This window comes from Pectinophora gossypiella, chromosome 5, assembly GCF_024362695.1.
Source record: "Pectinophora gossypiella chromosome 5, ilPecGoss1.1, whole genome shotgun sequence".
NCBI classification, from domain to species: Eukaryota; Metazoa; Arthropoda; class Insecta; order Lepidoptera; family Gelechiidae; genus Pectinophora; species Pectinophora gossypiella.
The window spans coordinates 8,590,013-8,606,904 of NC_065408.1; the positions used below are offsets into that span (position 1 = coordinate 8,590,013).

Genomic DNA, 16,892 nt, shown 5'->3' on the forward strand with positions numbered 1-16,892 from the left:
ACATGTAAGTAGTTAGTAAGTGAGCACTACAAAATTGCAACAAATTTATCATATTTTGAAAGACGTTCTTATTTATGTTTCTTAGAGGGTTTCTAGTAAGCTGTACCTTAAACTTTTGAAAGCAAGATTACTAACAAAATAGGTTGACAGTTGACTAGGCATAATATAAACAAACAGAACAAACACCAGTTCGGATGGAAAAGTTACAACTTATCAGTCTTCAATACACTTCGAATCATGCGGTTGGTAATCCATCTCATAACCCACACGATAGAAGATTCGGAATTATCATTGGTCATGTAAGTTGTAGGAGCCAAGAGCGGTGGAACAATATTGTCACTCAGTGGGTATCTCAGGATCGATATCGAAAATGAGGTAGACCACAAAAAGATGGCGCGACGATCTTGATGCCTACCGGACAGATTGCCGAAAACCGTGTAGAGTGGAAGGATGATGAGGAGGCCTTTACCCAGCAGATAGATTGATACACCGTAATCTTAACAGATTACCAGCCTATCGCACAAACAAATAGTCCATCATAATGATTACAAAGGGCTTAATCTCTAAGTTGATTTTTATGATAATCATATCATAAAACAAACGCAAAAAAATCAAAAACAAAAATAATCATAGCGTTTAGTTATCAAACTAAACGCTTTGTCAGGATTCATTTATTTATTATTTTAGAGAAGATTACTGTTAATAAATAGATCAGACTCTAGATTCATGTTTGGATAAATGATTATCACGTGCTCAGCGTTGAAGGAAAACATCGTGAGGAAACCCACATTCCCGAGAAATACATTTTTGGAAGTATGTGACCTAACCTGTATTGAGCTGGTTTTCCCTTCGCGGGTTGGAAGGTCAGACAGGCAGTCGCTTCTGTAAAAAACCGGACGTGTCAAATCTTCAAGTAAGGTAAGCGGGTCCTGTTACAAAAAGGGATAATGCTTGGAGGAGAAGTGAGTGATCCTTATTCAGCAATATACGTACACATAAAAGACTTGAAAAAACGAAACTCAATCGTCTTATGCCCGTAGTATATGGACATCGCCTATAACGACGCTACACGGCGAAGGCAACCCGCACATCATCAGAGGACATGATGATGACTTTCGCAACAACTCTTTTAATTATATGTGCGTTTAGCATTTGATAACCGCTTTGTTTGATTGATGGCAATTAAACATTTTGTTGGGACCGTTCAAACCTTGTTTTGATCTTTTGAAATTAATTTTCAATTATAATCCTCTTATTTCTCAGTCTGTTGAACTTGAAGACAAATGTTTGTTCATTTGGACGTGTGTTGTGATTCAGTTAACACGTATAGAGATTACATATGCAAATCTTACGAGTATTTCAATCTCTTTTTATAACACAATGTCATAAAATTGATTAACCATTTTACGAGCTAATGCGATGATTAGCATACTTGAACCGTGTATATTGCCTAAGGTTAGGTTAAGGGTTAGGCTCTCTGATCCTTATACTTATATCTGATTTATGACTTTTACGAAATCATATATTTTGATGCTTCTTGTGCTTCTTGCAATTAAAATAAAACTGTAATTGTTGTGCTTTTGGAAATTATACACTAAGTAGTAGGACTCTTGTATTTGTCTGTAGATCTAGTACTGTGGATGTTAAATAACAATTTTATCTCGTTCGTTTTAATTCTTCCTCTTGTGTTATAAGCAAAATCATATCTCCACGTATATTATATCTATATCTTCACGCTGAATTATTAATATATTTATATATTACATTGTCAATACACTATAAACGATATTTTTGCTGAACTTGTAGTTTCTAAAACAGTCATCTCCTATTACGAAGGATATCGAGTCCTTTTTCGTATTTTGGAGTACTTATGTTATTCAATCCTAATCAAAAATATTGTTAAAAAACAATAAATAAATGCCTATTTTTACAGTATTCCCGATATGTATTTTTGCTTGTATAGTTGCAAAAATACATATCGCGAAAATAATCCTTATTTACTTAATATTCTAATCACTCAAACAAGGTTGACTGTGACCTTCCACGATATGAGCATCCTAACAGTGATTATTTTCTCATGACATCTGACCCTAATGGCACGAGGATCCCCAATACAGTCACCGCCTGACCTTTGTAGCATCTTCGTAAAAAATTTCATAATAAGTTTATATTTCGTGTATGTACTCTCTATAATAAAAATATTTACGTTGCAACAAAATTATGCTAACTCGTCGGTTAATTTTGCAAGGCTGCAATCTAGTAATAGCTTTCAAATCGGTACAAACTTTTTGGTACTCAACGATTTTCATATACAGTGTTAGTGAGATCGTAACGAATACTAAGGGGAATGATTCAAACCATGATTCTGAGTTGATATCAAGTGAAATTTCCTGTCAGAAATTTCATGTTTTTTTTTTTGTTTTTTTTTATTATTTTCAGCTCCATACTTTTGCGACAGAGAATTCCACTTGATATCAACTCAGAATCATGGTCTGAAACTTACCTCAAACTTTCGTTATACTAACACCCTGTATGCGGTAATCAGCCCATCGCCCGTAAATAATTTCCGTTTTGTTGGAAAGGGCTTTTACGGGAAAATAATTTAGTAAAACGCGTTCTTTAGTTCATTCTTACACTCTCTGTCCACCATATTAAAAATCATAACAGAAATAAACTACTTATAAATTCATTTCCTATTTCTATTTTCTTACCCACTTAAATAATACAATAGTTTTATGTCTTTTAGTTGTGTTTAATTTTATAAATTTGTTAAAAAAAGATAAAGATTTTTTTCTCTCTTTCTATTATACTTGTATTGAAGGCAAAAGCTTACCTAATTATTTTTATAACATGATGCGATTATTGTTTACGTCGTCGTAACCAGGAAGTGCATTCTTCATTTTGTAGTTCTGTCAAGGAAAACCGCTAACATTAAAAATCTAAATATCAATACAATCAATAATAATGCTAAGTACTAAGCAGAATTTGCATTAAAAGTCTTCGTATTATATATATTAATGCGAAACTATCAGACATAGTAATTAAGTACTAAAGTCCGACGGCAGGAGTTTATTACTTAATTACTATGTCTGAAAATATAACCTGGAACTAAATTCCTGCCGTCAAAAGAATGCGCATTTGACATTTAACAGATTGACAGAACTAGGGATGGGCATTAAGCTCAAAATATTTTCATCGTAATGTGTTCGCCGCTTCAAAGATATCCCGAATATCGAATCACCAGCTGTGAAATGCGCATTCTCTTTACGGCAGGACTTTAGTTCCTCGTTATATTTTTTGGTAAGAACCCAATACACATCTGTAGTTATATAAGTCAAATAGTGCCTTAGGTTCAAGTTACAGATAATATAGCTAAATGTTTATAACAGAGCTCAAGAAATAAGAGCATTCAAGAAAAACCTCACAGTAAAATATAAAATAGGTTAAAAAAGAGAAATGAAAACAATAAGTAAAAGTCTATTTTATTTTATGTTTATTTTTAAGAAGTATTTATACATTTTCATTATTCACCGCATACATTAAAAATTTATTCTAATTAATTTTATTCTCGAAGTTTAATAACTAGATTGACTAGGTTACACTGTATTAAAAACAGGAGCCTCTTCTTTCTTTTCTTTTGGTGCAATAAAGTATGATTGTATTGAATTGTATTGTATTGACCCTCAATAACTATATTTGTTACTAACAATACTTTGTGGGTACTATTATATTTATTCAGTTAACTTAAACTAGAAATCCTCCATACAAAAGTAAATAACATTTTGGGTACGTCACATAGGTAGTACTTATAGGGACGGGCAGAACCAAGTGTTCAAAAGATAATTTGCAGCCACATTTAATTCGTTTTCTTATGATGGATCTTCCACAGTATGAAGAGAGTATATAATGTGCAAACCAATAGATCACCCTATCACCTTGTAAGATGTAATATCCCCCCTACTATTGTACATAGTTAAGAGTCTTTTGTAATTATTTCTTTTTATTTTGGTATAATAAAGTATATTTGTATTCTCACATAAAATTCTACAAAGCTGGTTTAAATTACATTCCCGCTATAATCTACTTTATGAAACAGTAAAATCTGAGGATAAAAATTGCCTATTTCTCCCATCAGGTGTCGCTACTGTTGAGTGTTCTAAAATTTTGAAAAGTTCCACATACTATTTGAGTAAAGAAACATAATTATTGTTTTTGTTATATTTTTACACTATAACCCTTTGCGCAGCGTTTAACTGCAAAATCATAATGTTATATTTATTCCCTAAGTATCGAAAAGCAGAAAACGTAGAGAAACTTATATTCGATCAAAATTGTCTTTTTTTTAACTGCAACTCATCCTTCAGTAGTATAGAGAACTGTCAAAATTTAGGAACAACGAACAATGCTGCCGCCATTAGAGTTTGCTCGTAAAACCATATATTAAAGAGAACCTCTATCTCTTCTGTTTTGCGTGTGAAACTATTCCAGTACATATCCTACTACATAGTCGAGATAAGTAATACCTACACGAAAAAAATAAAGGCTATAAGTACTTATTTAAAAAAAAACCGACTTAATGGTCTTCTTGTTTTTGTATCGTATGCAATCTAGGACAACCTATCACTAATGTTAGCATTGTTAGTAAGGTCATTTGTCACCTTGCACCATAACAGTGGCAAATATGCTTCTTTTGGCGCATCATTACCTAGAAGGTGCACATTGAAACTAGGTTTTCATATTTTTGAACGTAGATTGTACACTAAAGTACCTATTTACTTTTAAATCTATATTAGTAGCCTCGAAGCGCAAAAATACCCGTATCGCTTCTACAGAAGTAGAAAAAGATTTATATTTGGTAGTATAGCTCATTACACACTATGTTTGCCCCATGCTGAATCGAAATTCTGCCGGCTAATGCGCCAAAGTTCCAACGTTTCTCGCTCTCTGTAAACATTCACTGCCCGTGACATAATAGCAAGTACGGGGGTAGCTCGAGGCGCAAGAGCAGGGGCTGAATGTGAATGTGGCATGTTTTCAACCAAGACTGGCGACAACAGGTCCAGGCACAGCGCCGCCTGGTCCTTGTTCTATCACAGGTCTGTATCCATTCTCGTCGGCAGTGTAGGTGACGATGTAGGTTACGCCATTGGGATCCACCCAGGAGTATCTCCCCCGCACCACCAGCGCCTCGTCATCACGACCCTGGTTCTTCACCTCGCCTTGCACCTGGTGTTGAGTACCGTCGGATTGCTCGAATCTGTAACCGAAATAGTTTTCTAGTATAGTCAGTACACATAATATAATAGTAGTCCCTTTACCAATTACAAAATACTTTATCTAATTCACTCTAGTACTATTGTTAACATAATAATCTCCGTTGAACTTGTTCGTTGTAATTATTTTTTTCTTCATTGTGCCATTCTGCGCTAATGACAACTACTTAATGCTCCTTCGCGGCTAAAAGCCGCGGGATGGCGCCATTGTAGCACGATTTGTTTTTAAAATACGATCAGATTTACGCAATCGCTAACAATAGGGTTACTAATTACAAGAAATCGTCTTTATCATCTTAGGATTTCGCATCATAAGTGATAAGTTATGTGGTGATAATCTTGTTATAAGTAATTTGTGAGTCCTCATTAGCCATCGCAAAGCTCATCAATCAATAATAAAGCTCTATCTTTATATACATTATTTAATATTTACCCGAATTGATATTTTCCAAGTCCATCGTTGTCGTTGAAGTATTTCAAAAGTTGCACATTTTGAGTTTGAGGTGCGGCGACGGCTAGCGTGACCAAACACAACGCGATGAACTGTAAAATTATTAACAATAAAGTAATTCCCGGTCTGCTGGGAGAGATTTCTACTAGAAATAAGCTGGACCGTTTGTCTGTGGTTTTTGTATTCTGTTCTGTGTACAATAAAACTGTTAAATAAATGAATAATACTTCTCTTATGCGGGTTGTGAGACCAATGAACCTTATCAACCCTGATGTCAGGGTAACTGTTGGAAAATATGGTTCGGAAGGCACGTTAAGCCGTTGGTCTCGGTTACTAAGTACCTACTTACTGATGGAAGTTAGTTCCATGTTAGGAACCTTTGGCGGCTCGATAGTAACCCTGATACCAGGTTTGATGTGGTCGGTCAACCACCTCACAACCTACATGAGAGAAGAAGGAGCGATATGGTTGACAGTGATATTAGACCATCAGGGCTCACCCACGAATACTTAGCTTCCTTTTACATCATCGACTATGTTCGTTCAGGTACTAGCTTTTTGTCTTCAATTTTAACACAAGTACGTAAATTTACATGTAATAAAGTTACTAATAAAGTAATATATTCACTATACTATGTAAGCAATCTTGAAATAACCTATCCGTCTTCAAATAAATGTATTAACTCAACGTAATATTTTCATAACAAGAACTATAAAAGTTCACAAGTAAATGGGTAGTTGGTGGTATGTGAAATAGTAACTTTCGCAAAATCCACATGTTTATAATAACATACATAAACTCACGCCAATTTCCCACCAAGGTGAGCAGAGTCTATGGAATTCCATTTGCTTCGATCCTGACCCACTTTTCTTGCTTCCTCCACATTCATCAATCGTTCCATAGATAGATCACGCCCATCTATCGTTAGGGTAGGCAAGTACGGTGGAATTCCTACTTACTACTAACATTATACACGTTTTCTTATACAGGGTGTTAGTGACATCGTAACGAATACTCAGAGGGATGATTCAGACCATGATTCTGAGTTAATATCAAGTGGAATTTTCCGTCGTAAAATTCATGTTATTTTTTTAGTTTTTTTAAATTATTTTCAATTCTATACTTTTGCGATGGAAAATTCCACTTGATATTAACTCAAAATAATCAGCTGAGTCATCCCTCTCAGTATTCGTTACGATGTCACTTACACCCCATACAAGTACATACAGTAGCCATACAAGTAGGTATGGGTGTTAGTGACACTGTAACGAATACTGAAGGGGATGATTCAGACAATGATTCTGAGTCGATATCAAGTGGAATTTCCTGTCGAAGAAGTCATGAAAATTTTAGAGGTTATTTAAATTATTTTCCGTTCCATACTTTTGCGACGGAAAATTCCACTTGATATCAACTCAGAATTATGGCCTGAATCATCCCTCAAAGTTTTCGTTACGATGTCACTAACAACCTGTATAATATCAATACAAAATGGTCTACAATGTATTCCGTTTCTTTGTGCGATTTTTTTCACTGCACTTCACACTTTCACTATTGATCTGAATGAGGATACTAACCAACTTCATTATAGATACGCTGTTGAGATACGGTCACAAGAGAATGAGGAACTGCTCCGATTCTCAATCTATATATCCTAAAAATTGAATTATTTATACATTCTGTTGTAACATTGACCAGGGCACCGTTATCTTAGGACTGTTCAGCTGGCATAATGTTACGGGCAACATCTTAAGAATTTTGTAACTTTCAATCAACACAAGCATTGACTTTTCACCCGAGTGACGTTATTAGCAGGGACGATTTACGACCACAGGTCGCCGCGAAGAATTCGTTTCGCAATTTTGTGCCGTTAGGTAAAATAGAAACACGTAATAGAATTGTTATATAATCTATTGGAGGGAATTTATTGATGTGATGTATTATTTGTAACCAACATTAGTAGAATTATTCACATTCAGAATAACTAGACTATTTTTTGTTTATCCTGCGCCGAGAAGAGTGGCAGCGAGGGCGGCAGGGACTTCTCCGGGACCTTGCTCGACTTCTGGTTGGTAACCTTTGTCGTCGGCGACGTAGGTGACAGTGTAGACTATACCATCAGGGCTCACCCACGAGTAGCTTCCTTTTACTGCCAGATACTGGTCTTCGCGACCCTCATTCCGCAATTCTCCTTGTTCCTGGCGTTTGTTGCCGTCTGATTGCTCGAAACTGGAAAATTATTTGATTTTTGAACTGCACGTTATGAAGATTGATAGCGTGAAACATTTTTAATAGGAACCGTGTTGTTTTTAGGGACTAGTTTAAGTCTCCTTCTTCTATCGTGTGGGTTGCGAGGTGGATTACCAATCTCAGCAACCCTGGTTTCAGGGTAATATTGAACCATGTAACGATTACTAACTTAGTAATCATCATCAGTAAGTAGTAACCGGGACCAACGGCTTAACGCGCCTTCCGAAGCACGGTTTAAGTTTATACCATATTAAAGTAACTACCGGATTACTTAGTATTTTAAGTCCATATTTTATGATAAGGGAGTAAATTGGTAAAAAATATTTTTTACCTAGCGCCATTTTGTCCATCGATTGTTATTTACAATACAACAGCTTTACAATAATGTGCTGTGGATATTCGTGCATGAAAATTGTTTTACAAATGACAACAAGATAATATAAAAAAAAACTAATATTTTAATTAATATGACATACTAAAAAAATACTGTAGGTATATAAACAATCGCAGTAGAACTGAAGAAAATTAATACAGTCAGTGCATTTACACGCCTATATATAATATGCCTATATATATATGCCTATATTAGGGCACTGTTAGGGCCATCATGTATAATAGTTATGTTAATAAGTTTTGTGGGGATAACGGTTGCTTATTCTTGCAAACAATATCGCGCAAGTCATACTATAAACTGTTATGACTTGCGAGGTGCTGTTTGCTCACCTTTGTTTTTTGACGTGACTTATTGTAGATTTGCCGCAGATGCCATAACTACTTGGGCGGAAAGTTTGCTTACCAACGTCACACGAGTATTAAGGCAGTGCCTGTATACATATTCGTAGGGTTACTCAAGAGAGTAATATGTATGCATATAATAAAGTATATTAATATAATATGGTTACCCTCTGGTGTAACCCTATGTATGTATGTGTGGAGAGGGTAGGGTGGCGGGAGGGCACAGTAACTATTAGTACTACTCAGAGGTGGACAGGAATCTTAGTAAAGTTTTGAAATAGACTACTCTGGGCGCCACCACACCCGCGTCAAACAGAGTACTGAGGGGCGGAAGGCAAGAGGGAAAACACTTTTTCCCTAAAAAGTAGCATGGAGAATGCTACACCGACAAGAGCGTGACGCTTGAAATAATGATAATGAGGGTTACCCGAAGCTGTATGAACCGACTCCGGAGTTTTCGTTGAAATATCGGAGGACCTGTACAGTGCTGTAATCAGAGTAGTAGTTGCCTCTTCGTTGAGGAGCAGCTGCTACCAACGCCACCAGACACAGAACTATTATAGCCTGTAAAAGAAAAGTCAAAAAGTCGAAGAGAAGTTGAAACACATAACAAAATAATTTCAAATACAGCACATAATTTTTGTCCAAGAAATAGAGTACAGTTTAAGAAGCCGTAATCAGAACGGGTCAAGGTAATCCTGCAATGTAAGAAATGGTCAAATATAACTTAGAATTTTCTATTATTCGTCTAATTTACTACAACTAATTGTATCCCATATATTATGTAATCTTTCCAAAATGATGAACTACATCTTTGCGCAACGGACTGATCATCTTTCACCATATGGTACATTGCATTATTTTATATCAATTTTGGAACTGCATAACAGAAGCGGCAGTCATTTTTGTCTTTCGATTACTTTTGCTCTGCCCACCCCATTAGTAGTAACCGGGTGTGTTTATATATTATGTGGTTAATTTAATCTAATTTCTAAGGATTATTTTTTATGTTGTTGACAGGGCTTTTCTTTTACAAATGACTCTACATTATCATAACATAAACAGCCTGTATATTTCCCACTGCTGGGCACACGCGTCCCCACTATCAACCGAAAGAAGCATGGAACTTTTCCACGCTTCTCCGCTGCGGGTTATTCGAAGTATTGAAGTGGCCATGAAAGTCTAACGTACTCTTCGAAGCACAGAGTCATCTACAGTGAGACATAGAAAAAGGAATAACAATACGGTACTGACCAATTTCATGGCGAGGTGATTGTTGAAGCTGTCTCTGATTAGTAGGAAATGATGCAGGTTTCTTTTATTCTTACTTTATATGCGGCTGTGAAGATTATTTTACTATGGCTATATTCGAAGTCTGAAAGCTTAACCTATGCCATTACAAAAATGTGAAGGCTAGTTACCCCAGTTTTTCCAGTTCATTAGGTCACTATATGACCTATATCGAAAATGTCAACTGCATATAAAATTTATTTTTTTCTTAAAATATACCTACCAGTGATAGACTATGCTGATAAACCGTGCGATTGTTATAATGCTTAGGGGTGGTGGAGGACGGCGGCCATTCATAATCTCCCTCCCTTCGTCTGTTGCTCACCTGTACCCACCCGCCCCTTAATTTGGTACCCCAGAGTAAATATTATGATTTTATTATATGTTAGTTTAAAAATAACTTTGCGTCTCCGCGTCTCAGGGGTGGCACAAGAATCTCCTTGTCCTCCTATTTTTGATATACACGACCTAATGAACTGGAAAAACTGCGGTAGTAGTATGTAGGGTAGCTCAACCCTTTTCTTAACGGTCCATATTTTGTAACTAGAATAATAAATTCAGGACTCGAGCAATAACATGGAGTAAATTAAAAAAGTTTTTTTTAATAAGAATCACGATAGAAGTTTATTATGGCAACTGTGAGACTCATAGTAATCGGAAACCAGGGTAGAAAATTGAACTTTCTATGATGCTAATTAAATGTCAAAATAGAGTTCCTTTAAATAGATTTCTACTGTAGATGAAATCTTCATGTATTCTGTAGATACTTAGTACGAAAATAGCAAAAACCAGGAAGTGATGCACTCTTCATAATAAATTTTGCCGTCAAGGAAAACCACTAACATTAAAAATCTAAAAATCATTAAAGATCATAAAATATATTCATAATATATTTATATTTAATGCAAAGTGGCCGTTCAGAATGATTTTATTGTACCTACATAGTTGTAATATTTTTTGTAAAAGATACTCGAGACAGTAATTTAATGAACTTATATCTGATTTCTAGGATATGAAGATCAACTCATGTATACGCACAACATTATATTAGCACATTATTATGTAGTATGTATCTCAATATCCAACTGGAACAAATAATATCAAAGAGGATAGTAGGTACCTATTAGCTTTCAAAATGTTGCCATATCCAAGAGATGCCACAGATTCATTAGGCTATTTCAATGAGTCAATTCAACACCATCAATTGAAGGTAATCGTAGTATTTTATGGCAAAGTGATAATTCTCAAAGTAATTACGTTTGAAAATCTTATATGAAACGCATTGAATTGACTCATCAAAATTCTATACAATTTCTTGATGACTTAAAAACTTGTCATTACACCGTTTCTCAGGTTTGGGTTTTAATTTAGTTTTAGCATTTGATTAAAAAAATCATCATTAAAAAAAATGGAACTATAGTGGAGTCTTTAAGTGAATAAACACGCCATGCGCGTAGTTTTTAAAGTATTTAGAGGACAATTTACCAATCCGGAAATTTTGTCGTCACTATGTCTTTATGTACCGGACAATTATTGCAACGTGCGACGGCAACCGCAAATGTTTAAAGTCCCGCTGTCGAGAACCAATCTTGGTTGGTACTCGCCGGTTACTCGCGCGATGCGGATGCTTAACGCCCTGGCCCAGGACAACCCGGACGTTGACCTGTACAGCTGTTCGGTGGCCAAATTCACAGATGTGGCATTTCGCTATTGTTCAAGTTAAATAATAATAATTGTTATGTCTTATATGTGTTTGTTTCAGTCGAATTGGTTTTTACTGTAATGGCTGAATGTAAAACTGTAAAAATAAATAAATAAATAAATAAGTTAATTCGTAATAACAATACTTGGGAAGAAAATTGGGAAGTATAGTAATCTTACTTCGATTATTGCTTGTTTCTATTTTAGTAGGTATCTATCCGTTTTGATTAACGATTATAATATTAAATTACTTACAGATCCTTTCACCTTAAGGTTCTATTGTCCTTTTTGTAATTGTTATTTTTCTTGTATATTGGTGTAATAAGAAGTGTTTGTATTGTGATAGATCTAGACATGAACATCTTACATTCTGCACAGTATTTCATAAGAAGAACTAAAAAACTTCGGAGCCGCAAGTAAATGGGAAGGTGTGTAGGTATGTGTAAACTTGCACAATCCATGTGTAATTTAAATCTACTCAGGTATCTTTGACTACAAGCAGACTTATCTGCCTATTACTAACTGTGCATTCTGTTTGTTTCAACGGTTTTTCACACACTTTCACCTAAACAAAGTTATATTCCAAATTGTGGACTATTTTTATAGGAGACAGCTGAGTAGTCTACCACCACTATGATTTATCAAAGGACTGACACCCGAGCACAGCTCGGACACTCTATACAAAAATCACGTTTTTACCGTCTGCTGTCTTACCGCGTAAGAGCGAGTAAGACAAACAGTCCCCCTTATTCCATATCCATTTTGGGATGAATATCTAAATAAATATGAAGGGTGGCTGCAGATTGTATTATTGATGGCTTGTGGTTTCTATGCCGATAGAGTTCATAAGAATGTAACGTGACTTTATGTATGTAAAGATACTGACCAATTTCATTAGAAAATCCGAAATTCATGAACTGGTTCAATTAAGATAATTCATTAATTTATTTCCTCATTAAAAAATTGCAAGCCATTTCGAAACGCGACAGTGATAGAAGTATATGGGATTGGTAAGATTACACGTCAATCCGATATATTTTGATCACTGTCGCTGCAGTTCTTCGTAATCGTTTGCAACTTGGCCGCATGTTAGCTTAGGTTATGGTGTAAAGATCGTTTAGCTCACACAGAACTAAACAAACGAGCTGCATACGTAATCAAATGAATCATCTTTCCGGAAGATTTTTATTGTCCTTATATTATGACTAATATTTTCACTTTTTATTTACATCATATTTTACATTCTGTAAGTTTTTTGTTGTTCAGACTTAATATTTTAGCCTTAGCCGAGAAGACTAGCGACAACGGCTCCAGGGACCGCGCCGCCGGGACCTTGCTCGATTTCTGGTTGGAAACCGTTTTCGTCAGCGATGTATGTGACAGTGTAGGTGACACCGTCAGGGCCCACCCACTGGTAACTTCCCTTCACAGCCAGAGACTCATCTTCACGACCCTCATTCCTCAACTCTCCCTGCTCTTGGTGCTTGTGGCCATCTGACTGCTCGTAGCTGCAAAAATCAAGTGATATAATATTAAACTATTGTCGTTTAAATGACAATTATTAAACTTATTTCGATACATTACTTATTCTGTTTTACATAACGATTGTGTTACGAAGTTCCTGACTACGAAACGTGTAAATGTAAATACAACTTGTTATAGAAATTACAGTATGTATATGTATATGCCTAAATTAACATTTCATTGAGTTTACTCTTTTCTGTATCACAGTCACGGGCGCAAATAGAAAAACATAAAGGCAGTATAACTAGACAGATATGTGTTAATAAGGTTACCTAAAGCTGTAAGGTCCGACGCCGATGTTGTCATTGTCGTATCGCTGGAGCTGTATGGTTCTATAATCAGAGTAGTAGTTGCCTCCTCTCTGAGGAGCAGCCGCCACCGCCGCCACCAGGCAAAGGACTATCGCCTGTCATGAAGAAATGTAAAATATTGAATTATTATAATATATGTACAATTATGCATTAAAAATGAAAAATATTACATAAAATCACAGAATGAATGAATTTAAGTCACTGTAGAATATGCGTTAATAATAAAATTAATTATGTACAACTTAAAATGTTTTAACCGCTGTAGAAATGTAAAAAGTGAAATAGAAACAGAAAATAAATATATAGAGTACGTAGTTTTGTTTTCACACAAAAGTTTTCAATTTTAGATTAAATTAATATAATTTATAAAAATAACAAAATCAAATGGTACTATTTAACTGTTATCACTTTCACAACACTTAACACGCGCAACTCACGACAATTGTTAAATTTATACTATAAAGTACTGACCAATTTCATAGTGAGTCGATTGTTGAATCTGTCTCTGATTATGAGGGAATGAGCCTAGTGCTATATATTTTTGCTTTATATGTGGCGGTCGAGATGATACTGTTTTCGATGTCAAACTTGACCTAGCTAGTGCCATTACTGGAGTTTGAAGGCGAACCACTTACCTAACTCCGGATTAGAAGATCCCGCGCTTTCGGAGCTTCACTAAAACATTCGCAATTAAAGATTCTTTTTACGTTTGTGTCAATCTATTCGTGTCATGCCCTCTCAACATATTGCAATACAAATTCTAGTAAGGAGATATACTTGACTAAACCTTTAGAGGCACAAGTATTACTTAACTTTATAGTGCGTTATGTAATGATGGCTAATAATGTATTGTTTGCTATTGTGACATAAATTCAGTATGGCTGTCATCTCCCAAATACTGCCATCAGTGTCCGTTTGATGTAAACTATTAGTGTAACTAAATGTTTGAATTAGAATTAAATATTAGAAGCTCTGATGGCTCAGTCGTACAGTTTAGGTCATTCCATTAGTCGCATGTTTCTTATGTATCCCTAAATTTCATATTGATGTATATTGATAGCACATGTTTAACTGTAAAAGAAACCATAATGAACAAACGTGTTCAAGAATATTTCTCTGCAGTATCGAAATTTATATTATAAAAACACAACATAGTTAATATTAAGGTTAATCCTAAGGATAGTTGTAAAGCCTCTATTATTATACTCTGGGTTGAAAATTAAGAATGTTCAATATTATTCTTAATTAGGTATTCGGACGTTTTATTCACCTAGTTTGTAACATTTATTACTGAGGCTAGTAGAATGTTAGTTATATTCCTGCGTTCTTTTTATTCCTTTTTTTTCTTTCGCAGAAATATTATAAAATACATTACTTATCTCGAAAGGAGATTTCTACTAGCCTAACTTAGCTGGATATAAAAATAATGAAACAGGCATACAGAGTATGAAATAAGTTTAGAAAATTATGCTGATTTTATTGAATAGTGTAGTTAAAAAAAAAAATAATTAACTAGACAACTGTGTAACTAACAGATTTGGAAAGGTTATATTTAATTTATACCATTAACAAGACAGTTTTATATTAAAAATAGAGTAATCTTAAAAAAGGAAAACATAAATAAAGCATTAAAAACAAAAAGAAAATTAAACAAATGAATGTTTTCGAAAATATTCGTTTCCTTCCGAACGAATACATTGCAAACCGAGTAACAACAGAAAGGATTGAAAATACTCTCTCTAAAGTATGTCTATCCCAATGGTGCTAATGTAGGTACGTGAGTTCGATAATGTGGTTGTTTTTCTATATAACTTATAAGTAGTTATACCCGTTATGATTTACAAGATACTTGTTGACATTTTCAAGATTTTTTTTAACGCGACCAATGCAAATGTCAATTTGGGATAAAAATAGGTTATTTATTAGAAGTATAAAATACTTCTCAAATAGTTTAGACACATTTTATTTTCAAGTCATCGTAGGAAAATTAAATTATTCAATTACGAACAACATGCTACGAAAATCAGTTGTATACATTTAGTAGCTATATCAGTTGTTAAACTTATTTTTAAATCAAGAGATAACAACAAATTGAAAGATTTTTTACGAAATCTACCAACGAGTATTAAACCGGTTTTCTATAGGCATTTCAAAGTTAATTATATGTGCATTAATTCAAAAAAGACATTTATTTAATTTACACTTATTCATAGATGTTGACCTCAGTTTATGCATCTTAAATTTATAATGAGAGATATTAGTGTACTGCACATTCATTTTTTTTTTTCATTATTGTTTAGATAATCCATCAACTTTGAGCACTTCATTGTGAGGAACGACGGAAATTTGAAACGACAAGTAATTTAAATAGTATTTATTTTTTAAATTATACTAATGAATCAGTATATAAATATTATATACAGGTTCATATTGTTGTACTATTTACAATGGTATTTCCTAATGGGAAAGTGGGGTGTGTTTAGCCGAGGAGGGAGGCGACGACGGCGGATGGTACGGCACCTCCAGGGCCCTGCTCGATTTGAGGCTGGAAGCCGTTCTCGTCAGCTATGTAGTTGACGGTGTAGGTGACGCCGTCAGGGCCCACCCACGAGTACGATCCCTGGACAGCGATGGCCTCGTTCTCAGTGCCCTGGTTCTTCAGCTGACCTGTTTCCTGCTGCTTGCTGCCGTCTGAGAGCTCCCACCTATAAAAGTAGAATTGAGTTTAGGGTCTGAACCAGAATACTAATTAAAGTGTAAATTAAATGTTACAGGTACTTACGCGAAATTGTAGCCGTCGAGTCCTCCATTGTTGATATCATAACGCAGGATCTGCACATCCTGCGGGTTCTGCGGCGCGGCCCACGCAGCGGCAATCAAGGCGAACACCACCAACTGAAACAATAAATCCATTATGCCATCCGTATCCGATGCACACGTCACTACACTTCACACAATCACTGCACTGTACTGACCAGTTTCATTTTTCTTATTGTTCAGGACGACCGTCTTCCTCAAAGTACACAAAGTGTATGGGATGATTACGTGTCCGAACCCTCCTCTTATATGTACTAGCGGTTTCGTATCTTCTAATACCTGGTTGCAACACCATGCCCGGTCGGAGCTTCTTTCTCGTAAAGCTCGCGCTGCACCAGCCGTCACGACGTCGCGCCGGGCCCCGCCGCCCCGTGCCCCGCCACAGTGCGCACACGCACGCTTCACTTCACATGTGTTCGTAAACATCCAATTGGACTCTATGCAATTTTTATTAAGTAATAATAGGAGTATAAATGTCAATGTTAATAGGGATTTCATAAGGTAATCATTTTCTCTTCTGCATATACAATGCGTCGTTAT

The 16,892-nt window shown here is 35.4% G+C and overlaps 4 protein-coding genes across 4 annotated transcripts; all 4 read right to left on the reverse strand.

Annotated features, from left to right (window-relative positions):
- Positions 1-5,034: 5,034 nt before the first annotated feature.
- On the reverse strand, positions 5,035-6,092 carry LOC126366946 (endocuticle structural protein SgAbd-6-like). Its single transcript, XM_050010290.1, has 3 exons — positions 6,074-6,092; positions 5,707-5,914; positions 5,035-5,257 (listed from the first exon to the last, which is right to left on the reverse strand). Exons 1-3 carry the CDS (start codon positions 6,090-6,092, stop codon positions 5,035-5,037), a joined length of 450 nt encoding a protein of 149 aa, XP_049866247.1.
- A 1,561-nt stretch (positions 6,093-7,653) lies between these two features.
- On the reverse strand, positions 7,654-10,004 carry LOC126366792 (endocuticle structural glycoprotein ABD-5-like). Its single transcript, XM_050010041.1, has 3 exons — positions 9,964-10,004; positions 9,137-9,273; positions 7,654-7,953 (listed from the first exon to the last, which is right to left on the reverse strand). The coding sequence occupies exons 1-3, from the start codon at positions 9,970-9,972 to the stop codon at positions 7,725-7,727; spliced, it is 375 nt and encodes a 124-aa protein (XP_049865998.1). The 5' UTR covers positions 9,973-10,004; the 3' UTR covers positions 7,654-7,724.
- Positions 10,005-12,871: 2,867 nt separating this feature from the next.
- LOC126366793 (endocuticle structural glycoprotein ABD-5-like) lies at positions 12,872-14,090 on the reverse strand. The gene is made up of 3 exons (XM_050010042.1): positions 14,007-14,090; positions 13,497-13,630; positions 12,872-13,208 (listed from the first exon to the last, which is right to left on the reverse strand). Exons 1-3 carry the CDS (start codon positions 14,013-14,015, stop codon positions 12,983-12,985), a joined length of 369 nt encoding a protein of 122 aa, XP_049865999.1. The 5' UTR covers positions 14,016-14,090; the 3' UTR covers positions 12,872-12,982.
- A 1,804-nt stretch (positions 14,091-15,894) lies between these two features.
- Positions 15,895-16,641, reverse strand: LOC126366799 (endocuticle structural protein SgAbd-6-like). Its single transcript, XM_050010052.1, has 3 exons — positions 16,511-16,641; positions 16,318-16,430; positions 15,895-16,240 (listed from the first exon to the last, which is right to left on the reverse strand). Exons 1-3 carry the CDS (start codon positions 16,517-16,519, stop codon positions 16,015-16,017), a joined length of 348 nt encoding a protein of 115 aa, XP_049866009.1. The 5' UTR covers positions 16,520-16,641; the 3' UTR covers positions 15,895-16,014.
- Positions 16,642-16,892: the final 251 nt, after the last annotated feature.